We start from the raw sequence: 26,069 nt of genomic DNA, 5'->3' as shown, positions 1-26,069 counted from the left end.
TAGTGTTACCCGAAAATACGGGTTACAACATCCTTGATTCGTTTAACTTCTAATATTTGTTAACCACTCTTATACACCCTTGTATCGTTTAAGACCAATAGGATTAACTTCTTATCATCTCAAAGATAATCTCTTCTTGGATTTACGTCGACTACCTTACGGCGTGATCTATGATATGCGAATTTGGGTTGTAACATCCTCTCCCCCTTAGGAACATTCGTCCTCGAATGTAAGGGTTTATGGGGTGTCTAACTCATCGTGGATTCCGACGGAGATTTCCGGCTGAGTTTCCCTTATAAAATGGACACTAGCCAAACTTGCAAGCAGTTAAACCCAACCTATGGCCATACAAGACTATACAAAGCATTATGGATATGTACATTATCTGCATATCACCATTTTGTATTAAAAAAAAGAGTATTCACAAGCTATTGCTTATCTCATAGAGCCGTTTCACCTTATAATGCATCCTTCTTTCCCCCGGCATCCTCGTTATCTTCACTCTGGAATAGGTAAGGGTATTTAGACTTCATCTCCTCTTCTGCTTCCCATGTCATTTCTTCTATATTCTTGTTCCTCCATAATACTTTCACGGAAGCTACATCCTTTGTTCTCAGCTTGCGGACTTGTCGATCTAATATAGCCACTGGCACTTCATCATATGATAGATCCTTTGTAACTTGTACATCTTTGATAGGGACGACCCGAGAAGGGTCTCCAATACATTTCCTCAACATAGATACATGGAATACCGGGTGGACAAATTCCAATTCAGATGGCAATTCTAACTCGTAAGCAACCTGTCCAATTCGTCGAAGAATTTTGTACGGCCCAATATACCGTGGACTCAACTTACCCTTCTTCCCAAAACGCATAACACCCTTCATCGGCGAGATCTTCAGGAAAACCCAATCACCAACCTCAAATTCCAGATCACGACGTCGGACGTCGGAATAAGACTTTTGCCTGCTTTGTGCCGTCCTCAGTCGCTCTTGTATCACTTTCACCTTCTCAATGGCTTGGTGAATCAAATCTGGCCCATATAATTCTGTCTCACCGACTTCGAACCATCCAACTGGTGATCTACATCTCCTCCCGTACAGTGCCTCATACGGGGCCATTTTAATACTGGAATGGTAGCTATTATTGTAGGCAAATTCTATAAGTGCCAGATGGTCATCCCAATTCCCCTTGAAATCTAGAACACATGCTCGTAGCATATCTTCAAGCGTCTGGATGGTACGTTCAGCCTGTCCGTCAGTCTGCGGATGGAATGCAGTGCTGAGATTTACTTGTGTGCCTAAACCCTTCTGAAAAGACCTCCAAAAGTTAGCCGTAAATTGAGCTCCTCGGTCTGATATAATAGATACCGGCACACCATGAAGCCTAACAATCTCCTTGATATACAACTTCGCATAATCTTCAGCCGTGTAAGTTGTCTTAACTGGTAGAAAATGGGCAGATTTTGTAAGTCGATCAACTATCACCCAGATGGAGTCAAACTTATGATAAGAGCGAGGTAATCCAATAATGAAGTCCATATTAATCACCTCCCATTTGTAGGTCGGAATCTCTATATTCTGAATCAATCCACTGGGTTTCTGATGCTCGATCTTTACTTGTTGATAATTAGGACACTGGGCTACAAATTCTGCAATAGACTTCTTCATGTTATCCCACCAATATTGCTCCTTAACGTCATGATACATCTTTGTCGAGCTAGGATGGATAGAATATCGGGACTGGTGAATCTCAATCATAATCTTCTCTCGCAACCCTGCCACACTAGGTACACATAATCGGCCCTGGTATCTTAGTGTCCCATCTCCTCCGATCTTGAAAGCTGTAATCTTACACTGCTGAATTCCCTCTCTCAATCTTACTAAGGTAGGATCTTCATATTGCCGTGCTTTTACCTCGGCTACCAAAGATGATTCTGCTGTATTCTGTACAGTAACACCTCCGTCATCAGAGTCCAACAATCTGATTCTCATATTGGCCAGCAGGTGAAGCTCTTTGGTCAACCCTTGTCTACCTGCCTCAATATGTATTAAGCTTCCCATTCACTTACGGCTGAGAGCGTCTGCCACAACATTGGCTTTACCAGGATGGTGCAATATCTCGATGTCGTAGTCTTTCAGTAATTCAAGACACCTACGCTGCCTCAAATTCAACTCCTTCTGCTTGAAGATGTATTGTAAACTCTTGTGATCTGTGTAGATGTCAACATGGACGCCGTATAAGTAGTGCCGCCATATCTTCAAAGCATATATTACTGCAGCCAATTCCAAATCATGAGTCGGGTAATTCTTTTCATGCTTCTTCAATTGTCTTGATGCATAAGCAATCACCTTCCCACGTTGCATCAATACGCACCCCAAACCTATACCTGAGGCATCACAATATACCACATAACCTTCTGTTCCTTCTGGGAGAGTGAGCACTGGCGCGGATGTCAATCGATTCTTTAGCTCCTGTAAACTATGTTCACAAGCATCAGACCACTGGAACTTAGTTTTCTGTGTTAACTTAGTCAATGGTGCTGATATAGAGGAAAACCCTTCTACAAACTGCCTATAATATCCTGCTAGCCCCAGGAAGCTGCGGACTTCTGACGGTGTTGTAGGTCTCGGCCAATTCTTCACTGCATCGATCTTCTGAGTGTCGACACTAATACCCGCATCAGATATCACATGGCCAAGGAATGCTACTGAGTTCAGCAAGAATTCACATTTAGAGAGCTTAGCATATAACTTATGATCCTGAAGGGTCTGGGCATAAGCCTGAATACGGGAAATATCCATGCCCTCTACCAAGGAGGCTGTTGTGCACTCATTTATCAGATGTGGTCACCCTATCACTCATCTCGGCCACCATATGGGGAGTATACCTTGATAAAGAATCAAACTATATACTATACTCTCATGCACTCATATTACCCTGTCGAAGGTTCAAGAACTTATCAGCTCTAGCTCATCGTATCTCAGCTGGTAAGTAGTGATGAAGAAAGGCCTCAGAAAATTCCTTCCACACGGCTGGAGGAGCGTTCGGACCCCTAGATCTCTCCCAACTATCATACCATAAAATCGCTAAATCCCATAACCGATAAGAAGCCAACTCTACTGCCTCTGTATCACTAGCATGCATAACACGCAATGTACAATGAACCTGATCAATAAATGTTTGCGGGTCCTCCTTGGGGCTTGATCCGGTAAACACTGGAGGGTCTAGATTAATAAAATCACGAACTCCTGCACTAACCGGTTTATCAGCAGCACCGGTATTCTGCCTCTGAGCCTGAGCAGCTACTAAGCTACTCAACAACTGCACTGCACTGCGCATATCGTGGTCTGTAGTGCCAGACGGAGGAACTGGATGTACTGGGTGCCTCCTAATATCCTCTGGAGGAGACAGAGAGGTATGAGACGGCATCTCACTCTGAGGCTCACTTTGGCCTGCTATGGCTGGAGGCACCTGAATGTTACCCTCTCCTACAGCTGTATCAAGCCGTTTACTAATCGCTTGCTTCCTAGTCGAAGGCATCGCTAAAAGAAAACAAGGTGAATATTAGATATGAACACTTACGACTCAACTCTACGCACGATCTAGATTTAGGAAGAAGGTAACAACCCTAGATGTCACGTAGCCTCCTGATTATAAATGTGGCGCGCTACACATCCATAATCAAAACTCTACTAGACACGGCTCATAGACAACCCCTAGGACAGACTTGCTCTGATACCAAGTTTGTCACGACCCAACTGGAGGGTCATGACTAGCACCCGGGCCATACTTGCCGAGCACCAACGTACATTTTATCTAACCTTCCTTATTATCTTTAAGGGCCGACAAGATCAATATAAATGGTAGACATGGATCATGAACATCCAACAATGAAAGATAATGTCATGAACATACATAACATAGGACGACAAGACTGTCAAGAAACTATATATAAGGTACGAGCTACCATGAGTCGACACCTGTCTATGAGCCTCTAAAAGAACATAAGTGCTACAACATTGCCGGAACAGGGCCCCGACATACCCATAAGGTCTATAACAAAAATGCATACCAAGACCACGGCAAGTCCGGAGAAAGGATCTTGCCAATAACGCTGAACCGGATAGCCTACTGTGATGGGGGAGCTGCGTCTACCCGTCTATCAGGACCTGCAGCACGACATGCAGCGTCCACAAATAAAAAGGACGTCAGTACGAATAAAGTACTGAGTATGTAAGGCAGAATAGCATAAGTAAGAACAATAATGTAAACAGTGATAGGGAATATACAACCTGTGACATCTGGGTACCTCTGAGGGCTACTGACATGAAATACATGATACATACATATATATATACATAAACGTTTAAAACATATGCCTTTGTGGGCATCATCATCATCATATCGTACCCGGCCATAATAGGCTCGGTAAAACGTACCCGGCCATCATAGGGCTCGGTAGAATCGTACCCGGCCACGTGGAGCTCGGTAAAACCCAACTGATCAGTGGTTGCACAATAGGTGCCATACCCGGCCGACTATAGCGCGGCTCGGTAGAGTAAAATAGATACATATATATGATGCATGCTGGACTCGTTGGAATCATAATTTGAACCTTTCGGAGTGACGTAAGGTCGGTATCCTTCGTACACGTTATTAGGATTAACTCTTCATCAAGAATCTTATAAGAATCAGGAACTACCAACAACATTGATAATATAAGAATAAGAGAAGTAACATCAATATCAATCGTTTCATAAGAAGGGCAGCAATGTAAGTACTGCTAGCTTCTAAGAGTAGAGTATCTTTGGGAGCTCGTTCATTACATTATGTACAATTGGAGTCGTGCAAAAGAATGAAGGGGATAGCCTCACATACCTTGTATATACTGCCCAACCTCAAGCTATGCAAATATCACGACTCCTTAGTCTACAATAAGATAAATGACACTATCATTATCGTTTAAGCGTCGTAACTATTATGTATCGACCACAACCTATTTTACGATGAAACGGACAGCACCTCCCCTATTTATATGACTTCCCACAAGTCAATACAATCACCAAACAGCCCAAACAACATCATTAATAATCATATTGAGCCTCCAAAACAGTCCACCAACCAACAACATTACTACCAAGCTTTTCGATATATATTTCACAAGTTCTAGCTTCAACGACTTAGCTGCAACTTGGATAATCTTAAATATATATAGAGTAAGAGGTTACTTACCTTTAAAAAGAAAGAACAACTCCAATTTGACCTTAATTTTCTACGAAATATCCCTTCAATTCTGCCACAAGAACAAGGAAGCGAAACTAGCAATTAATTCGGGTTTTTCGGCACTAGAATTACTTTAGAAGACTTGAAATCACCTAGGGTTGATATTAAAAACTTGAAGGTGTATTTACAGAACATAAATCACTTAAAAAAACCTCCCACACGAGCTGGAACAACACAAAAATCAGCAACAACAAGAAAAACAAGAAACTTACTAGCACCACGGGATTCCCGACATTTGATTTGTGTTGTTTGCCCTTTGTTTGGGTCTTGGATCATGAGAGAACCTTGAGAGAATGTTTTTAGGGTTATAAGGTCTGAATATACTGAAAAATAATGACTTAAAACGGGGTTGAGTTATCTTATATATGTCCAAATGTCTTAAACCGCCTTTGTGGGCCCCATAGAGAGCAGCTTGGCGCACTCTCGCGAAAACGCGAATATCTCTCTATTCTGAGATCGTATCGACGAACGGTTTAATGCGTTGGAAACTAGACTCATAGATCTTCAATTTGATAGGTAGATCACCCCATAATTCCAAGCACATTGGGAGTAAAATGCAGTAACATTTGACCTAAAGTTTAAGTAAAATTATAAACCTAAGTTGCGACAACTTTTATCCACTTTTGTTTCATAACTCGCTTGACTTCAAGACTTATGATGCGGATATTATATGATTCAAATACATTAAAACAAGACCTCTTGGGACAGTTAATCACCTCTAGTGTTACCCGAAAATACGGGTTACAACATCCTTGATTCGTTTAACTTCTAATATTTGTTAACCACTCTTATACACCCTTGTATCGTTTAAGACCAATAGGATTAACTTCTTATCATCTCAAAGATAATCTCTTCTTGGATTTACGTCGACTACCTTACGGCGTGATCTATGATATGCGAATTTGGGTTGTAACATCCTCTCCCCCTTAGGAACATTCGTCCTCGAATGTAAGGGTTTATGGGGTGTCTAACTCATCGTGGATTCCGACGGAGATTTCCGGCTGAGTTTCCCTTATAAAATGGACACTAGCCAAACTTGCAAGCAGTTAAACCCAACCTATGGCCATACAAGACTATACAAAGCATTATGGATATGTACATTATCTGCATATCACCATTTTGTATTAAAAAAAGAGTATTCACAAGCTATTGCTTATCTCATAGAGCCGTTTCACCTTATAATGCATCCTTCTTTCCCCCGGCATCCTCGTTATCTTCACTCTGGAATAGGTAAGGGTATTTAGACTTCATCTCCTCTTCTGCTTCCCATGTCATTTCTTCTATATTCTTGTTCCTCCATAATACTTTCACGGAAGCTACATCCTTTGTTCTCAGCTTGCGGACTTGTCGATCTAATATAGCCACTGGCACTTCATCATATGATAGATCCTTTGTAACTTGTACATCTTTGATAGGGACGACCCGAGAAGGGTCTCCAATACATTTCCTCAACATAGATACATGGAATACCGGGTGGACAAATTCCAATTCAGATGGCAATTCTAACTCGTAAGCAACCTGTCCAATTCGTCGAAGAATTTTGTACGGCCCAATATACCGTGGACTCAACTTACCCTTCTTCCCAAAACGCATAACACCCTTCATCGGCGAGATCTTCAGGAAAACCCAATCACCAACCTCAAATTCCAGATCACGACGTCGGACGTCGGAATAAGACTTTTGCCTGCTTTGTGCCGTCCTCAGTCGCTCTTGTATCACTTTCACCTTCTCAATGGCTTGGTGAATCAAATCTGGCCCATATAATTCTGTCTCACCGACTTCGAACCATCCAACTGGTGATCTACATCTCCTCCCGTACAGTGCCTCATACGGGGCCATTTTAATACTGGAATGGTATTAAAATGGATACATGGAATACCGGGTGGACAAATTCCAATTCAGATGGCAATTCTAACTCGTAAGCAACCTGTCCAATTCGTCGAAGAATTTTGTACGGCCCAATATACCGTGGACTCAACTTACCCTTCTTCCCAAAACGCATAACACCCTTCATCGGCGAGATCTTCAGGAAAACCCAATCACCAACCTCAAATTCCAGATCACGACGTCGGACGTCGGAATAAGACTTTTGCCTGCTTTGTGCCGTCCTCAGTCGCTCTTGTATCACTTTCACCTTCTCAATGGCTTGGTGAATCAAATCTGGCCCATATAATTCTGTCTCACCGACTTCGAACCATCCAACTGGTGATCTACATCTCCTCCCGTACAGTGCCTCATACGGGGCCATTTTAATACTGGAATGGTAGCTATTATTGTAGGCAAATTCTATAAGTGCCAGATGGTCATCCCAATTCCCCTTGAAATCTAGAACACATGCTCGTAGCATATCTTCAAGCGTCTGGATGGTACGTTCAGCCTGTCCGTCAGTCTGCGGATGGAATGCAGTGCTGAGATTTACTTGTGTGCCTAAACCCTTCTGAAAAGACCTCCAAAAGTTAGCCGTAAATTGAGCTCCTCGGTCTGATATAATAGATACCGGCACACCATGAAGCCTAACAATCTCCTTGATATACAACTTCGCATAATCTTCAGCCGTGTAAGTTGTCTTAACTGGTAGAAAATGGGCAGATTTTGTAAGTCGATCAACTATCACCCAGATGGAGTCAAACTTATGATAAGAGCGAGGTAATCCAATAATGAAGTCCATATTAATCACCTCCCATTTGTAGGTCGGAATCTCTATATTCTGAATCAATCCACTGGGTTTCTGATGCTCGATCTTTACTTGTTGATAATTAGGACACTGGGCTACAAATTCTGCAATAGACTTCTTCATGTTATCCCACCAATATTGCTCCTTAACGTCATGATACATCTTTGTCGAGCTAGGATGGATAGAATATCGGGACTGGTGAATCTCAATCATAATCTTCTCTCGCAACCCTGCCACACTAGGTACACATAATCGGCCCTGGTATCTTAGTGTCCCATCTCCTCCGATCTTGAAAGCTGTAATCTTACACTGCTGAATTCCCTCTCTCAATCTTACTAAGGTAGGATCTTCATATTGCCGTGCTTTTACCTCGGCTACCAAAGATGATTCTGCTGTATTCTGTACAGTAACACCTCCGTCATCAGAGTCCAACAATCTGATTCTCATATTGGCCAGCAGGTGAAGCTCTTTGGTCAACCCTTGTCTACCTGCCTCAATATGTATTAAGCTTCCCATTCACTTACGGCTGAGAGCGTCTGCCACAACATTGGCTTTACCAGGATGGTGCAATATCTCGATGTCGTAGTCTTTCAGTAATTCAAGACACCTACGCTGCCTCAAATTCAACTCCTTCTGCTTGAAGATGTATTGTAAACTCTTGTGATCTGTGTAGATGTCAACATGGACGCCGTATAAGTAGTGCCGCCATATCTTCAAAGCATATATTACTGCAGCCAATTCCAAATCATGAGTCGGGTAATTCTTTTCATGCTTCTTCAATTGTCTTGATGCATAAGCAATCACCTTCCCACGTTGCATCAATGCGCACCCCAAACCTATACCTGAGGCATCACAATATACCACATAACCTTCTGTTCCTTCTGGGAGAGTGAGCACTGGCGCGGATGTCAATCGATTCTTTAGCTCCTGAAAACTATGTTCACAAGCATCAGACCACTGGAACTTAGTTTTCTGTGTTAACTTAGTCAATGGTGCTGATATAGAGGAAAACCCTTCTACAAACCGCCTATAATATCCTGCTAGCCCCAGGAAGCTGCGGACTTCTGACGGTGTTGTAGGTCTCGGCCAATTCTTCACTGCATCGATCTTCTGAGTGTCGACACTAATACCCGCATCAGATATCACATGGCCAAGGAATGCTACTGAGTTCAGCAAGAATTCACATTTAGAGAGCTTAGCATATAACTTATGATCCTGAAGGGTCTGGGCATAAGCCTGAATACGGGAAATATCCATGCCCTCTACCAAAATATGATTCGCGATCGCAAAGAATTATCCGCGATCGTGAAGAGTAAAATGGACCTAGGCAAAAATTGTTCTACGCGATCGCGAACGAATTCCCGCGATCGCGATGAGTAAACAATCTGGCCAAACATAACTTAAGTTCTCGAAATGGGATTTCGTCCCATTTTCCACCATTTTCGATTTTGAGCTCGGGTAAGAAGCGTTTTGGGCGATTTTTACGGGGAAACATTGGAGTAAATGTTCCTTATCCTATATTGATTATATTTCATGATTCCATACTCATTTATATCATTAATCTGTGAATTTATTGAAAAAATTAGATTTTTATAAAATCTTCAAAAATGTAAAATGAAGATTTGAAAGCCAATCCGATGTCGAAATTTGATAATTTTTGTCTGGTTGAACTCGTATCGGAACGGGTGTTCGGATTTTGTAAGTTTTTATGAGATTCGAGATGTGGGCCCCACTGTCGAGTTTTAAGATGAATTTCGGTTTTTAATCCGGAAAATTAGTAAATTCATATGAAATTAATTCTGTCATGATCCAAAATCCTACCACACGCGCTGTGATGGAACTTAGTCTTTAAGACTAAGTAAACCGATTATAATTAAAATTCAAGCCAATTGTTTTTTTATATATAAGCCAACAGCGAAATAATTACAAATATAACAACCTCCCAATACTGGTAATATTGAGTCACGAACTCTAACTGAATACATGGAATGATCTCAAGGATTGAATACTCAATACTGTTCGAATAATAATTAACAGTACAATAAAATGGAAAGACTCCAAGGGACTACGATATCTCCAACACATGGCTCTGCACAAAAATATGCAGAAGTGTAGTATGAGTACACCACAGTCAGTACCCAATAAGTATCAAGACTAACCTCAGTGGAGTAGTGACAAGGTACAGTCAAGACACTCACTGGTGTAATAACCTGTGCAATAAAGTATACAAAAATAATAGAAAAACAAATAACAATAATGGCAACACTAATCAACCAGTGATATACACAGCAGGGCAACAAGAACATCATTAATATTGCTCAACAAATAATAAATACAAGTACACCCAATTAATCAAGTCCTTCAAATATAAATCTTTCGCCTATATGCTTCTCAAATAATAATCTTCAGGATATAATACTTTCCAATAAATATATTTCGGATATACTCCCTTCAAATAAATATATTTCAACTATAATTCTTTCAAATAAATCTCTATCAAATATAATTCCTTCAAATAATTTTTTTTCAAATAAATTTCTTTCAAATAAAATTCTTTCAAATAAATCTTCGAATAAAAGTCACCCTGTGACACAACATTTCAAAATTATAAAATACGGGTCTCAGCCCGCTTTCATATTTACACGGCACCTCGTGCCTATTTCTCTATCACAACCACACAGACAACTCACGTGCCAAATATCATCATCATTTAACCACGACACCTCGTGTCCACATTTCATATCACAACTGCACGGACAATTCACGTGCCAATATCATCATTATTTACTCACGGTTCGTGGCCACATTTCATATCATAACTGCACGGACAGTTCACGTGCCAATATCGTTATTATTTACTCACGGCACCTCGTGCCCACATTTTATTTAATAATCTGCATGGCAATAACCACAAGCTCCCAATTTCAACATAGATCAGACTATTATCAATTTACCAACAACAAGACAAATTCCACAAGGTATAAAAATAAACACAAGGAAAATCACAACATCACATGAAAATTACCAACGCAATAACCCCATATCATCACATATCATCCCTGATGATAGCTACCCTTATCTCTCCTATAGCCACCCTTATCACTCCTATAATAGCCTCCCTTATCCCTCCGCCCTGACAATATCAATAGCCACCTTTATCGCTCCTATAGCCACCCTTATCTCTCCTATAGCCATCCTTATCCCTCCGCCCAGACAATATCCAACATACAACAACAGTGAAATGCCACCCTTATACCCACATAATATCAACAGTGAAATGCCACCCTTATATCGTCAAAATAATAACTCAAATAGCAAAATAATTTATACGGAATATTATCACGGCAACATAACAAAAATCAATTCATATCACAATTTGAAATTAAACCACGTGTATAAAACCTCAAAACAACAACAGAGATGAAAAATACTCAGTATAGGGCAACGCCTTTATTAATCCAAATTCTTGATAATTATATAACGCCTCTGTTTAAACTTATTTCATTAATTATTTGCAGATGGAAAATCAATAATAAAATTAAATTCCAAGAAATATCAAATCATCAAACTCACGGAATTCACATAAATATACAAGTAATAATCACATCAAATTGTCATATAAAAAAAAATTCACCAAACGCGAATTGAGGCATGGAAAATAGATGATTTAATAAATGCCAACGATTATCCAATTTACTACACAATATGCCTAAGACTTTAAACCAATATATTTTGCACATATATGCCCGAGTACATACTCGTCACCTCGCGTACACGGTTTTTCACATTTCACAAATGGCACATAAGACTCGATACCTAAGGGGAAATTCCCCCACTCGAGGTTAGGCAAGATACTTATCTTTTTGAAGTTAGGCCGATATTCCAAATTAGCCTTCTTGCTTGAATTAACCTCCGCATGGCTCAAATCTATCCAAATTAATTGTATAACTTCATTAAAATTCATCGGAAATAACTCCGAATAATAAAACACCAACTTAAAATTTTATTCATAAAAGACAGCGCGGGGCCCGTCCCTCGGAACCCGATAAAATATTTATGAAATCTGAACACCCGTTCCGATACGAGTTCAACCATACCAAAATTATCAAATTTTGATAAAGGATCGCCCTTCAAACTCCCCTCGCGTTCGCGCTGAACAAATTCTTCAAAAGCCATTTTCAAACTCTTCTTAGACAACCTCTAGTATAATGGTCATAACATTTTCTACAAAAGTCCAAATGATGAATGGTTTGACTTTCTGCAAAAATAGACTCCCAGCGCTATAATTTTCATTTGTTTCTCATCTCCCAATTCCTTACAGATTACTAGATATAAACTTCCAGAGTTAGCCCTATGCAACAGATATTTTAAAACTCTTCCAAAACAGCCTATAGTGTATCCACCATTACTTTTGGTGCACAACTCCAAATGACAAATCGTTTACATTTCGAAAAACTAGATACAAAGGGCTACAACTCTCATTTTTGGATCACCTCCAAATTGCTTATAGATTGCGAGATATGAATCTCCAAATTCAGACGACGAATAGGAAAATTTCCTTCTTCGCGAATGCTAGAACCTCTTCGCGAACGCGAAGAACACCAAAACCAGCAACCAGCGGCATCAAAACACCCAAACTTGGTCCAGAACCACCCCGAATCAAACTCGTGGCCCCCGGGACCCCGTCCAATCGTACCAACCAGTCCCAATACATAACACAAACCTGCTCGAGGCCTCAAATCACATCAAACAACATCAAAACCACGAATCGCACCCGAATTCAAGCTTTATGAACTTTAGAACTTCAAAGTTCTACATTCGACGCCGAAACCTTTCAAATCAAATCCGATTGATTTCGAATTTTGCACAGAAGTCATAATTGACATTACGGGCCTACTCCCACTTCCAGAATCAGAATCCGACCCCGATATCAAAAAGTCCACTCTCGGTTAAACTTCCCAAAAAACTTCAAATTTCCAAATTTCACCAAATGACCCCAAAATGATCTACAGACTTCCAAATCCACATCCGGACGCTTCCCAGACTCGTAATCCCAAACGGACATCGATAACATCAAAATCCACTTCAACCCAAAATTAGGAAATTCTTAAACTTTAAAAATGTCAACCTTGAGTAATAGTCACTGAAAAACTCCCGGGCTACCTGATACTCGACCCGAACATACGCCCAAGTCCGAAATCATCATGCGGACCTATTGGAATTTTCAAAATTTTATTCCGGAGTCATTTGCTCAAAATTCAAACTCCGGTCAACTCTTTTCATTTAAGCTTCAAAAATGAGAATTGTTCTTTCAATTTAAATTCTGAATCTTCCGAAATTAAAACGACCGTACACGCAAGTCAGAATACGTATTACGAAGTTGCTCGGGACCTTAAGTAGCTGAATGTCGTATAGATTCTTAAAATGACAAGTCGGGTCATTACATTCGCCCCCTCTTAAACATACATTCGTCCTCGAACGTGCCAAGAATTATTCTGATTACATTAAATTACTGAGTGCATTATTTCACACATACTCACGGGTGATTTTACATCACCATAAATTGAACAGGGGTCCGACAACATCATCTAAGTGGATATTATTTCTTTTATTCACACTTATAGGCTTTAAAGCCAATTCCTTACACTCCAGTCAATTTCAAATTCCTTACATCAACACACGGTATTAGTTTCAACTGGCTGTAGCAACTCGTGCCAACGCACACATCATACGTATGTCCATAACCACATCTCTGGTCAATATAACTGTTTATAATTAATTTTCAACATCCTCAATTAATCTCATATTCACCAAAATCATATTTCAACTTTTCGTAACACTGACAACAACACGCAAGGCATGAAGACCTCATAATTATTTATCCGAATTAACGAGTTGCATTTAACGCCATCTGGGCACTCACCTCGTGGTCTAAAACTCATTAATTACAACACAATTATGGCACAGAAACACATAAAAGAATTATCACATAAGCTTATCAGGCATGACTCCCTATTAGTACTATAGTACAAATTAAATTTCACAAAGGGAGAATTTAACTGATAAATATTTCACCACAAGGACCTCGTCCTTATATAACTTCCACCGCGGCTTGTAGCCCAGTTTAAATATTTTACATCATATAAAAATGCGAGGATCTCGTCCTCAACTCCGAATCACAAGTATTTTGCACATTGTGCCAACTAAATTTTTTAATTTCCTTTCTTTCTTCTTTTCAATATATTCCGTAAACAGTTTTCACAACACATAACGAACCTTCATCCCGGTAGGGCATATAATTCCTAAAATTGAAATCAATTATTCTGAAATCACATCAAAACTCACTGTAGTGAGTAATAAAAAGTCACGTTTGGACTTATAGCCCTCAATGGTGTACAAAATAAAAATGATAGACTCAGGTTAACATCATCAAAACTCCCAACAGGGATAAACATGTAAGTGGGTCACAAAATTATGAAGCTTACCCATAAGCGGGGTATAACAGTAGGACTCACCTCAATATTCAGAACCGAATAAAATTAAGGGAAAATACCCTTTTTATAACAAATCGGGATCGTACCTGTAACGACACCATCTAGTGTAGTAGCCTCAGCTATACCATAGCAAATATATCAACGGCCAGTGCCTCCCCCTCTAGGGCGCCCTCTACCAGCTTGTCATCCACCCCTAACTGGTTGTGCACATGGGGTAGTAGCTGCATTGAGGCCTATAGCCTGAGTGTTCTGATAAAATCCACCCCTCCCAAGTCTGGGGCAATCTCTCATGATGTGTCTAGTATCACCACACTTATAACAATCCCTCTGAGGTCGCGGTTGCTCGTACTGAGTCTGTGTCGGATAACTGGAATAACCATTGTAGGAACCCCGTGCCGGTGGTGTATTAAAAGAACTTACTGGAGCACTCTAAGTATTCTGAAATTGTTTCCATGACCCCACTAATACTGAAATGTAGAATTATTAAGGACGTGGGAATACTGCAAGTCCTAACACCATCCCATACAAATTTCAGCTCTTAATCATATACAAGTTTTGGAGAACCTTTCAATACCACATATATACATCTCAGGCCAAAACTAATATAACGCATGATCCCGCATTCTGATCGTTGATAGTGGACTCCCCTCACTTGGCGTGAAGCCATAGGAAACAGTCTGATGATGCACAATACTAACCTTCACCACTTGTACGTTACCAGTCATAAGACACATCAAGCCATTTATTGGGTACATGTCATCACCGTGACAAATAAAATTGCTTCCTTGAGTGCCTTGACTGCTAGTATGTACCTTTCACTAAATGGAAATCCCATACAAACTACATAATCTCTAATACCATCAACTATCTTCAGATCTACATCCACCTCGTGACCCTACCACGATTGTGATGATTAGGCAATTAATTAAACCTTCTTAATATCATACTTATCAACCTAAATGATCTCTCAATATTTCCACATCCTAGATATGGACGACATGTTGTAGGAATGGTTGAGCAACTCTGGTTCCCTTTAACCCCTCTATACTATCATGAACCATTGGCGCATAGTGGATACAGAGTGTGTAATTTCATACATGAGTGAATGCAAAAGAACATAAGATATATGCTTCAAGCTGAATAAATAATGCACGATAAGGAATGAAAGAAGTGAAAAAATTTTCTACTAGCTCTGTAGCCTCTCGTAGATAAGTACAAACGTCTCCGTTCCGATCCGCAAAACTCTACTAAAATCCCACCATAGGCATCATGATGGCACTTAGTCTCTAAGACTAAGTAAATCGATTATAATTAAAATTCAAGCCAATATTTGTTTTATATAAACCAACAACAGAAATAATTACAAATATAACAACCTCCCAAGACTGGTAATACCGAGTCATGAACTCTAACTGAATACATAGAATGATCTCAAGGATTGAATACTCAATACTGTTGGAATAATAATTAACAGTACAATAAATTGGAAAGACTCGAAGGAACTGCGACGACCAAGCAGCTCTATCTTGAATCATTGCGATCACACTTTAACTCTGTCTGAGTCCGATATCTTCAACACTTGGATGTAACGACTCGGCCAGTCGTTTTGAGAGTTATAGCCCCGTTTTCCCTATTTTTACATCTTTTTGTGTTATTCAACTATATTATGTTATATCGGGTTAGATGGTTAGGGACCGGAGTGGTTTCAAAGTGAATTGAGTCACTTAGTCTCTTAAGTAGAAACTTAAGTTGGAAAAGTAAATTGGATGTTGACCTATGTGTAAGCGATCTCGGATTTGAATTCTGATGGTTTTGTTAGCTCCGTTAGGTGATTTTGGACTTAGGAGTGCATCCGGAATGTGATTTGGAGGTCTGTGGTAGAATTAGGCTTGAATTGGCAAAACTAGAAATTTGGCGATTTCGGTCGGCAGTGGAAAATTTGATATCAGGGTTAAAATGGAATTCTGAAAGTTGGAGTAGGTTCATAGTGTGTGCAAAATTTGAGGTCATTTGGACGTGGTTTGGTTGGTTTTGAAATCGATTGCCGAATTTGGAAATTTAGAAGTTCTTAGGCTTGAATACGAGGGTAATTTGATGATTTGATGTTGTTTTGAGTGATTTGAAGGTTTGACTAAGTTTGTATGTTGATATATGACTTGTTGGTATTTTTGGTTGAGGTCCTGAGGGCCTCGGGGTGATTCCGAGTGGTTAACAGATTTGTCAAAGTTGGAAAATGCAGCTGAAGCTACTGCTACTGCTATTTTTGCACTTGCGGACGAAAGAGTCGCAGGTACGAGGCCGCCGGTGCACATGGAGACTTCGCAGGTGCGGGCAATGCTGGGCTAGGCAGGTTGCGTAGGTGCGAGTTGGAGGTCACATCTGCGAGCCCGCAGGTGCAAAACCTGGGGCGCAGATGCGAGAAAGGGGATACTGGGCAGGCTTCGCAGTAGTAGAGTATGAGCGAGCAGGTGCGCTTTCGCAGTTGCGAGAATGTTCTGCTCAGATGCGGAAAAATGTGAGGCCAAGGCTGGAGCGCAGGCGCGAAGGATTTGGCCGCACCTGTGAGCCCGCATGTGCGAGGCCTGGAGCGCAGATGTGGAAGCTGGGGAATTAAGTCGAGTTCGCGGATGCGGCGCCTTGACCGCAGGTGCGGTTACGCAGGCGTCGAAAAAGAGCCCGCATGTGCGAAAACCAGGGCAGAAACCATAAATAGAACACTTCGCGAATTTGGTTCATTTCCACCATTTTCAAGTCGGTTTGTAGAGCTTTTGGAGTGATGTTTGAAGAGTGATTCAAGGGCTATCAGTGATGTAAGTTACTTGAGCCCTAATACTTGTATATATGGTAATTTTCCGTTGTTTAGTCATTGTAATTAATGAAAATGAGGGGTTAGGGCTTGAGGTTTTTGGAGAAGTAATTTAAGGATTTGAAGAGCCAAACGATATCGGATTTTGATGAATTTGGTATGGTTAGACTCGTGAGTGGATGAGCTTTTTAGTTTTGTAAATTTTGTCGGATGTCGAGACGTTGGCCTAGGGGCCGAGTTTGAGCCAATTTCGGGTTTTGGTCTAATTTTGTAGCTTTTCTTGTGGAATTCATTCCATTAGCGCGTATTGATGGTATTGTACTGATTGTGAATAGATTTAGAGCATTTGGACGCCGAGCCCATAGTCAAGAGCATTGCAGGGTAGAGATTTGACCAGTTTGAGGTAAGTAACGATTGTAAATCTAGTCTTGAGGGTACGAAACCCCAGATTTTGTATCATTCTACTATTTTTAGTGACGCACATGCTAGGTGACGGGCGTGTGGGCGTGCACTGTTGGGGATTGTGACTTGGTCCGTCCCGTAGCAACTGTAAAGTTGCATACTTTGTTGAAACTATATGATACTTATATGTTTTAGAAACAAATTCTGTAAATTGGGCTGAATGCCATGTTTGGGTCTTGTGCCAGTGTTGTTTGGACCCTTATAGGCCTTTTCTTACTATCCTCTCACTGTTTTTGATTGAAAATCTATACGCAGTCATGTTTATACTTGTTTACTTCATAACTCAGTTTTATGACTCTATTTTTATGCATATAAATGTTTTGGGCCGAATGCCCTGTTTTACTAAAATGCCTGAGTGGCTTGAGAGATTTATGACTGAGTGAGGCCGAGGGCCTGATTTGTGAGGATATTTATGGGATCGGGTTGTACATCGCAGCATGTTGCATATTTATGGGATCGGGATGCACGCCGCAACATGTTTGAGATCGGCCGAGGGCCTGAGTGATTTATGCCATGATTTGGCTTGATATAGCGCTTGGGCTGAAGGAGCCCCTCCGGAGTCTGTACACACCCCCAGTGAGCGCAGGTACCTACTGAGTGCGAGTGCCGAGTGTTGAGTGACTGGGAGGCATGAGTGGTTGTGAGGTATGCCCGAGTGGCAAGAGTGATTGTGAGGTATGCCTGAGTAGCAAGAGTGATTGTGAGGTATGCCCGAGTGGCACGAGTGACTGTGAGGTTTGCCCGAGGGGCTGTATATGAGTGATGTTCTCACCCTTTGCATTTTTCCTCTGTTTGAAAATTGTTGAAAAATATCTTTAAATGATTTTTACTGGAACTGGGTTTAAACGAGATATTTTGATTCAAATCCTGATTTTTAAAGCGTGTGGTATTTTACTGAGTTTTTCTGATATGAACGTTATATGCTTTATTGCTCGTCACTACTGCTCAATCTTTATTTATTGTTGTTACTTACTGAGTTGGCGTACTCACGTTACTCCTTGCACCCTGCATGCAGATCCAGGTAGCTGGACACGGTAGCGGTTGTTGATTATTCTGATTGCAGATTTTCCCGGGGATAGTAAGGTAGCTGGCTGGCGATCGCAGCCCTACTCTTCTCCCTCTTATCTTCCTCTAGTTGTATTTAGCTATTTTCCAGGCTGAGTTAGCCTTGATATTGTTAGACAGATTGTTGTAGATGCTCATGACTAGTGACACCCCGATGTCGGGCTTTTCCTTCTCCACTTTTATTTTGATTTGAATTCCTTTACGATGGTTTTTATGTTAAATAACATTGAAATTTTCTTTGAAATGAAAATATCGGTTTGTTTTGGAAATGAGTCGGCTTGCCTAGTTCCAGGATATGCGCCATCACGATAGGGGTTTGTTTGGGTCGTGATAGACTAGTATCAGAGCCTAGGTTACATAGGTCTCACGAGTCATGAGCGGGTTTAGTAGAGTCTTGCGGATCGGGATGGAGACGTCTGTACCTATCTTCGAGAGGCTGTAGAACCTTTAGGAAACTCCACATTCTTGAATTCTTGTCGTGCGAATCTGTTTATTCTAGTATCTAAATATATGTTGTTTCATTCTCTCACAGATGGTGAGGACTCGTGCTACCGGTCAGGAGGGCCAGCCACCAGTACCACCAGCCAGGGCCGCGAGAGGCCGAGGCCATGGTAGAGGATGTGGTAGTGGCAGCGGTGCAGCCCGTACAACATCTGGGGCAGTACCTGCAGATCCACCGGTTGTCCTAAATCAGGACCAGGTTCCAGTTGTTGGTGCACCAGCTCAGGCACCACCTATGCCTATTGTGATTCCAGGCCTTCAAGAGGCCCTAGCTCAAATTCTGACAGCGTGTACCAGCCTTGCTCAGGCGGTCTCTATTTTGACGGCTGCAGCCACTTCTCAGGCCAGGGGAGGCACTCAGACTCCCGTCGCTCGCACACCCAAGCAGGTTATTCAGGGACTTCAGACACCGGAGGGACCACCAGCCCAGCCGGTTGCATTTGCTCAGGATTATGTGGTTCCTGCTATACCTGAGGATGATCAGCGTAGGTTGGAGAGGTTTGGGAGACTCCAGCCACCATCATTCAGTGGCACAGAGAGAGAGGATGCTCAGGACATTTTGGACAGGTGTCAGAGAATACTCCGTACTGCTGGTATTCTGGAGACTTGTGGGGTCTCATTCACTACCTTTCAGTTTTCTGGGGCTGCACTCAAATGGTGGGAGATTTACGAGAGGCGTAGGCCTGTAGGCGCAGCACCCCTTACTTGGCAGTAGTTCTCTGTGGTCTTTTTGGAGAAGTTCGTGCCTCGATCCCGCAGAGAGGAGCTGCGCAGACAGTTTGAGTGGTTTCGCCAGGGTGATATGTCTGTGACACAGTATGAGATGCAGTTCTCTGAGTTGGTCTGTCATGCGATCTGGTTTGTTCCCACAGACAGGGAGAGGATCATGAGGTTTATTGATGGTCTCACGTATCCGCTACAGTTGCTCATAACTAGAGAAAGGGTTTTGGGTGCTACTTTTGATGAGGTTGTCGACATTGCTCGGCAGATTGAGATGGTTCGCAGTTAAGAGAGGGTTGAAAGAGAGGCCAAGAGGCCTCATTGTCAGGGTGGATTCAGCGGTGCTCCTTTTGGGAGTCAGTTCCAGCATGGTAGAGGTCGTCATTTCAGACAAGCTCAGTCAGCTCGGCCATTTCATCGGAGTGCATCATCTGGCCATGGTTCTCACAGTTCTCATCAGGGACACTCATCACTTAGTGCCCTTCCAGCTCAGAGTTCGTCCCGTGCTCCACCTGTTCAGGGCTCTTCCATGCTAGGTTCTTCTACCAGTCATCCCGGTGCTAGGGGGTTCCCTTCAGTTTTCTTCACCAGCATCAGGGAGTTGTTTTGAGTGTGGGGAGCTTGGGCATATGTGGAGGCATTGTCCTCGTCATCATGGAGGTCTATCTCAGCAGAGGAGTCAGCCTCCGACTTCAGCACCAGTTACCTCACCACCCGCCTAGTCAGCTCGGGGTGGAGGTCAATCAGCGAGGGGTCAGCCTAGAGGGGGAGGCAGATCAGGGGGTGGCCAGGCCCATTTCTATGCCCTCCCTGCCAGACCAAATGCTATTGTTTCAGATGCTATGATTACAGGTATTGTCTCAGTTTTTCACAGAGATGCCTCAGTATTATTTGACCCTAGTTCCACGTATTCATATGTTTCCTCGTATTTCGCCCATTTTATGGATATGCCTCATGAATCTTTAGTTTCTTATGTACATGTATCTACTCCTGTGGGTGATACTATTATTATGGACCGCGTATATTTGTCATGTATGGTGACTATTGGGGGTCTGGAGACCCAAGTGGACCTTTTGCTACTCAGCATGGTCGACTTTGATGTGATATTGGGTATGGATTTGTTATCTCCATGTAATGTTGTTCTAGATTGTCACGCTAAGATGGTGACGTTGGCTATGCCGGGAATTTCGAGGGTTGAGTGGAGCGGTTCTGTAGATTATGTACCAAGTAGGGTGATTTCATATTTGAAGGCTCAACGCATGGTTGAGAAGGGTTGCCTATCTTATTTGGCTTTTGTGAGGGATGTTAGTGCAGAGACTCCTGTCATTGATTGTGTTCCGGTGGTACGTGATTTTCCGGATGTGTTTCCTGCAGACCTACCGGGCATGCCGCTTGACAAAGATATTGACTTTGGTATTGATTTGGTGCCGGGCCCTCAGCCCATTTCTATTCCACCGTATGGCACCGACGGAGGTGAAGGATTTGAAAGAACAGCTTCAGGAACTCCTTGATAAGGGGTTTATTCAGCCTAGTGTGTCACCTTGGGGTGCACCAGTTCTATTTGTGAAAAATAAGGATGGTTCCATGAGAATGTATATTGATTATAGGCAGTTGAACAAGGTCACAGTCAAGAACAAGTATCCTTTGCCTCGTATTGATGATTTATTCGACCAGCTTCAGGGAGCGAGGGTGTTCTCCAAGATAGTTTTGAGGTCCGGTTATCACCAGCTGAAGATTCGGGATTCAGATATTCTTAAGACAGCTTTTAGGACCCGATATGTCCATTATGCGTTCTTGGTGATGTCTTTTGGGCTGACCAATGCCCCAACAGCATTGATGCATTTGATGAACAGTGTATTCCATCCCTATTTGGACTCATTCGTTATTGTATTCATTGATGATATCCTGGTGTACTTTCGTAGCCTGGAGGAGCACGCTCGGCATTTGAAGATTGTATTACAGAGATTAAGGGAGGAGAAGCTTTATGCAAAGTTTTCCAAATATGAGTTTTGGCTCAGTTCAGTAGCATTCTTGGGACACGTGGTGTCCAGTGAGGGTATTCAGGTGGACCCGAAGAAGATAGAGGCGGTGTAGAGTTAGCCCAGACCGTCCTCAACCACGGAGATTAAGAGCTTTCTTGGTTTGGCGGGTTACTACCGTCGCTTTGTGGAGGGATTTTCATCTATTGCATCGCCCTTGACCAAATTGACCCAAAAGGGTGCTCTATTCAGGTGGTCGGATGAGTGTGAGGAGAGCTTTCAGAAGCTCAAGACTGCTTTGACCACAACTCCAATGTTAGTTTGCCCATCAGCTTCAGGTTCTTACACCATGTATTGTGATGCCTCGAGAATAGGCATTGGTTGTGTTTTGATGCAGGAGGGTAGGGTGATCGCCTATGCCTCGCGCCAGTTGAAAGCCCATGAGAAGAACTATCCTGTCCATGATCTTGAGTTAGCAGCCATTGTTCATGCCTTGAAGATTTGGCGTCATTATTTGTATGGGGTTCATTGTGAGATCTAAACTGATCACCAGAGTCTACAGTATCTGTTAAAGCAGAAGGATCTTAATTTGCGTCAGCGGAGATGGTTGGAGCTTCTTAAGGACTATGATATCACTATTTTGTACCATCCGGGCAAGGCCAATGTGGTGGCCGATGCTTTGAGTCGCCGGACAGAGAGTTTGGGGAGTTTAGCATATCTTCCAGTAGCAGAGAGACCTTTGGCATTAGATGTTCAGGCCTTGGCGGGCCATCTTGTCAGATTGGATATTTCGGAGCCTGGTCAGGTATTGGCTTGTGTGGTCTCCAGGTCTTCTCTTTATGACCGCATCAGGAAACGTCAGTATGATGATCCCCACTTGCTTGTTCTTCAGGATAGGGTTCAGAGAGGTGATGCTAGGGATGTGACTATTGGAGATGATGGCATGCTGAGAATGCAGGGCCGGATATGTGTGCCTAATGTAGATGGGCTTTGAGAGTTGGTTCTTGAGGAGGCCTACAACTTGCGGTATTCTATCCATCCCGGTGCCGCAAAGATGTACCGGGATTTGAGGCAGCACTATTGGTGGAGGCAGATGAAGAAGGATATAATTGGGTTTGTAGCTCGGTGTTTCAACTATCAGCAGGTTAAGTATGAGCATCACAGACCGGGTGGCTTGCTTCAAAGATAAGAGATCCCAGAGTGGAAGTAGGAGCGAATCACCATGGATTTTGTAGTTGGGCTCCCACAGACTTCAAGGAAGTTCAATGCTATTTGGGTTATTGTGGATCGACTGACCAAGTTCGCGCACTTCATTCCAGTTGGTACTACTTACTCTTCAGAGCGCTTGGCCGAGATTTACTTCCGAGATATTGTTCGCTTGCATGGTGTCCCAGTTTCCATCATTTCAGATAGGGGTACTCAGTTTGCATCGCAGTTTTGGAGGGCTGTGCAGTGAGAGTTGGGTACTCAGGTTGCGTTGAGCACAACTTTTCACCCTCAGACGGATGGGCAGTCCGAGCGTACTATTCAGATATTGGAAGACATGTTACGTGCTTGTGTCATTGACTTTGGGGGTCCATGGGGCCAGTTTCTACCACTCGCGGAGTTTACATATAACAACAGTTATCAGTCGAGTATTCAGATGGCTCCGTACGAGGCTTCATATCTGAGGAGGTGTAGATCTTCGGTTGGATGGTTTGAGTCGGGTGAGGCTAGGCTCTTAGGTACAGACTTGGTCCAGGATGCATTAGATAAGGTAAAATTGATTCAGGAGCGGCTTTGCACGGCATAGTCTAGGCATAAGAGCTACGCGGATAGGAAGGTCCGTGATATGTCTTTTATGGTTGGGGAGAAGGTTTTGCTGAAGGTATCACCCATGAAGGGTCTTATGAGGTTTGGGAAGAGGGCAAGTTGAGCCCCCGATTCATTGGGCCTTTTTAGGTGCTTCAAAGGGGAGGAGAGATGGCTTATAAGCTTGCCTTGCCACCCAGCTTGTCGAGTGTGCATCCAGTGTTTCATGTTTCCATGCTCCGGAAGTATATTGGATATCTGTCCCATGTTTTGGATTTCAGCACAGTTCAGTTGGAGGGTGATATGACTTATGATGTGGAGCTGGTGGCTATTTTGGATCGGTAGGTTCGAAGGTTGAGGTCAAAGGATATAGCTTCAGTGAAAGTGCAATGGAGAGGTTATCCTGTGGAGGAGGCCACCTGGGAGACTGAGCGGGAGATATGGAACAGACATCCACGCCTATTCGAGACTCTAGGTATGTTTCTAGACCCGTTCGAGGATGAACAGATGATTAAGATGGGAGGATGTAACGACCCGACCGGTTGTTTCGAGAGTTATAGCCCCGTTTTCCCCACTTTTTACTTCTTTTTGTGTTATTCAGCTATATTATGTTATATCGGGTTAGTTGGTTCGGGACCGGAGTGGTTTCAGAGTGAATTGAGACACTTAGTCTCTTAAGTAGAAACTTAAGTTGGAAAAGTCAACCGGATGTTGACCTATGTGTAAACGATATTGGATTTGAATTCTGATGGTTCTGTTAGCTCCGTTACGTGATTTTGGACTTAGGAGTGCATCCAGAATGTGATTTGGAGGTCAGTGGTAGAATTAGTATTGAATTGGCGAAACTGGAAATGTGGCGATTACGATCGGTAGTGGAAAATTTGATATCGGGGTCAGAATGGAATTCCGGAGGTTGGAGTAGGTTCGTAGTGTCATTTGTGATGTGTGTGAAACATTTGAGGTCATTCGGACGTGGTTTGGTCGGTTTCGGCATCGGTTGCCGAATTTGGAAATTTTGAGACATGGGCCCGGGGGCCGGGTTTGAGCCTATTTCAGGTTTTGGTCTAATTTTGTAGCTTTTCTTGTGGAATTCATTCCATTAGCGCGTATTGATGGTATTGTACTGATTGTGAATAGATTCAGAGCATTTGGAGGCCAAGTCCATAGGCAAGAGCATTGCGGGGTAGAGATTTGACCAGTTTGAGGTAAGTAACAATTGTAAAACTTGTCCTGAGGGTACAAAACCCCGAATTTTGTATCATTCTACTATTTTTAGTGATGCACATGCTAGGTGACGGGCGTGTGGGCGTGCACTGTTGGGGATTGTGACTTGGTCCGTCCCGTAGCAACTGTAAAGTTGCATACTTTGTTGAAACTATATGATACTTATATGTTTTAGAAAGAGTTTCTGTAAATTGGGCTGAATGCCATGTTTTGGCCTTGTGGCGGTGTTGTTTGGACCCTTGGGGGCATTTTCTTACTATCCTCTCATTATTTTCGATTGAAAATCTATACTCAGTCGTGTTTATACTTGTTTACCGTATAACGCAGTTTTATGACTCTATTTTGATGCATATAAATGTTTTGGGCCGAATCCCCTGTTTTACTGAAATGCCTGAGTGGCTTGAGAGGTTTATGACTGAGTGAGGCCGAGGGCCTGATTTGTGAGGATATTTATGGAATCGGGCTGCACACCGCAGCATGTTGCATATTTATGGGATCGGGATGCACGCCGTAGCATGTTTGATATCGGCCGAGGGCCTGAGTGATTTATGCCATGATTTGGCTTGATATAGAGCTTGGGCTGAAGGAGCCCCTCCAGAGTCTGTACACACCCCCAGTGAGCGCAGGTACCTACTGAGTGCGAGTGCCGAGTGCTGAGTGACTGGGAGGCATGAGTGATTGTGAGGTATGCCCGAGTGGCACGAGTGACTGTGAGGTTTGCCCGAGGGGTTGTATATGAGTGATGTTTTGCCCGAGGGGCTGTTTATGATTTCATCATTTTTGCTCACTCTTTGCATTTTCCTCTGTTTGAAAATTGTTGAAAAATATCTTTAAATGATTTTTACTGGAACTGGGTTTAAACGATATATTTTGATTCAAATCCTAATTTTTAAACCATGTGGTATTTTACTGAGATTTCCTTATATGAACGTTATATGCTTTATTTCTCGTTACTAATGCTCAGTCTTTATTTATTGTTGTTATTTACTTAGTTGGGGTACTCACGTTACTCCCGACACCTTGTGTGCAGATCCAGGTGTAGCTGGACACGGTAACAGTTGTTGATT

At 42.4% G+C, this 26,069-nt stretch overlaps 1 protein-coding gene across 1 annotated transcript; it reads right to left on the bottom strand.

Annotated features, from left to right (window-relative positions):
* Nucleotides 1-512: 512 nt before the first annotated feature.
* Nucleotides 513-14,681, bottom strand: LOC138909490 (uncharacterized; the record flags this gene model as incomplete). Its single annotated transcript, XM_070200690.1, has 7 exons — nt 14,580-14,681; nt 8,025-8,248; nt 7,242-7,673; nt 6,517-6,733; nt 1,612-1,835; nt 829-1,260; nt 513-729 (listed from the first exon to the last, which is right to left on the bottom strand). Coding segments are annotated over exons 1-7 (1,848 nt in total), but the record flags the coding sequence as incomplete, so codon positions are not given.
* Nucleotides 14,682-26,069: the final 11,388 nt, after the last annotated feature.

The sequence above is a fragment of the Nicotiana tomentosiformis genome, chromosome 4 (genome assembly GCF_000390325.3).
Source record: "Nicotiana tomentosiformis chromosome 4, ASM39032v3, whole genome shotgun sequence".
Classification (NCBI taxonomy): domain Eukaryota; kingdom Viridiplantae; phylum Streptophyta; class Magnoliopsida; order Solanales; family Solanaceae; genus Nicotiana; species Nicotiana tomentosiformis.
This window is presented reverse-complemented; position numbering and strand designations above follow the sequence as displayed.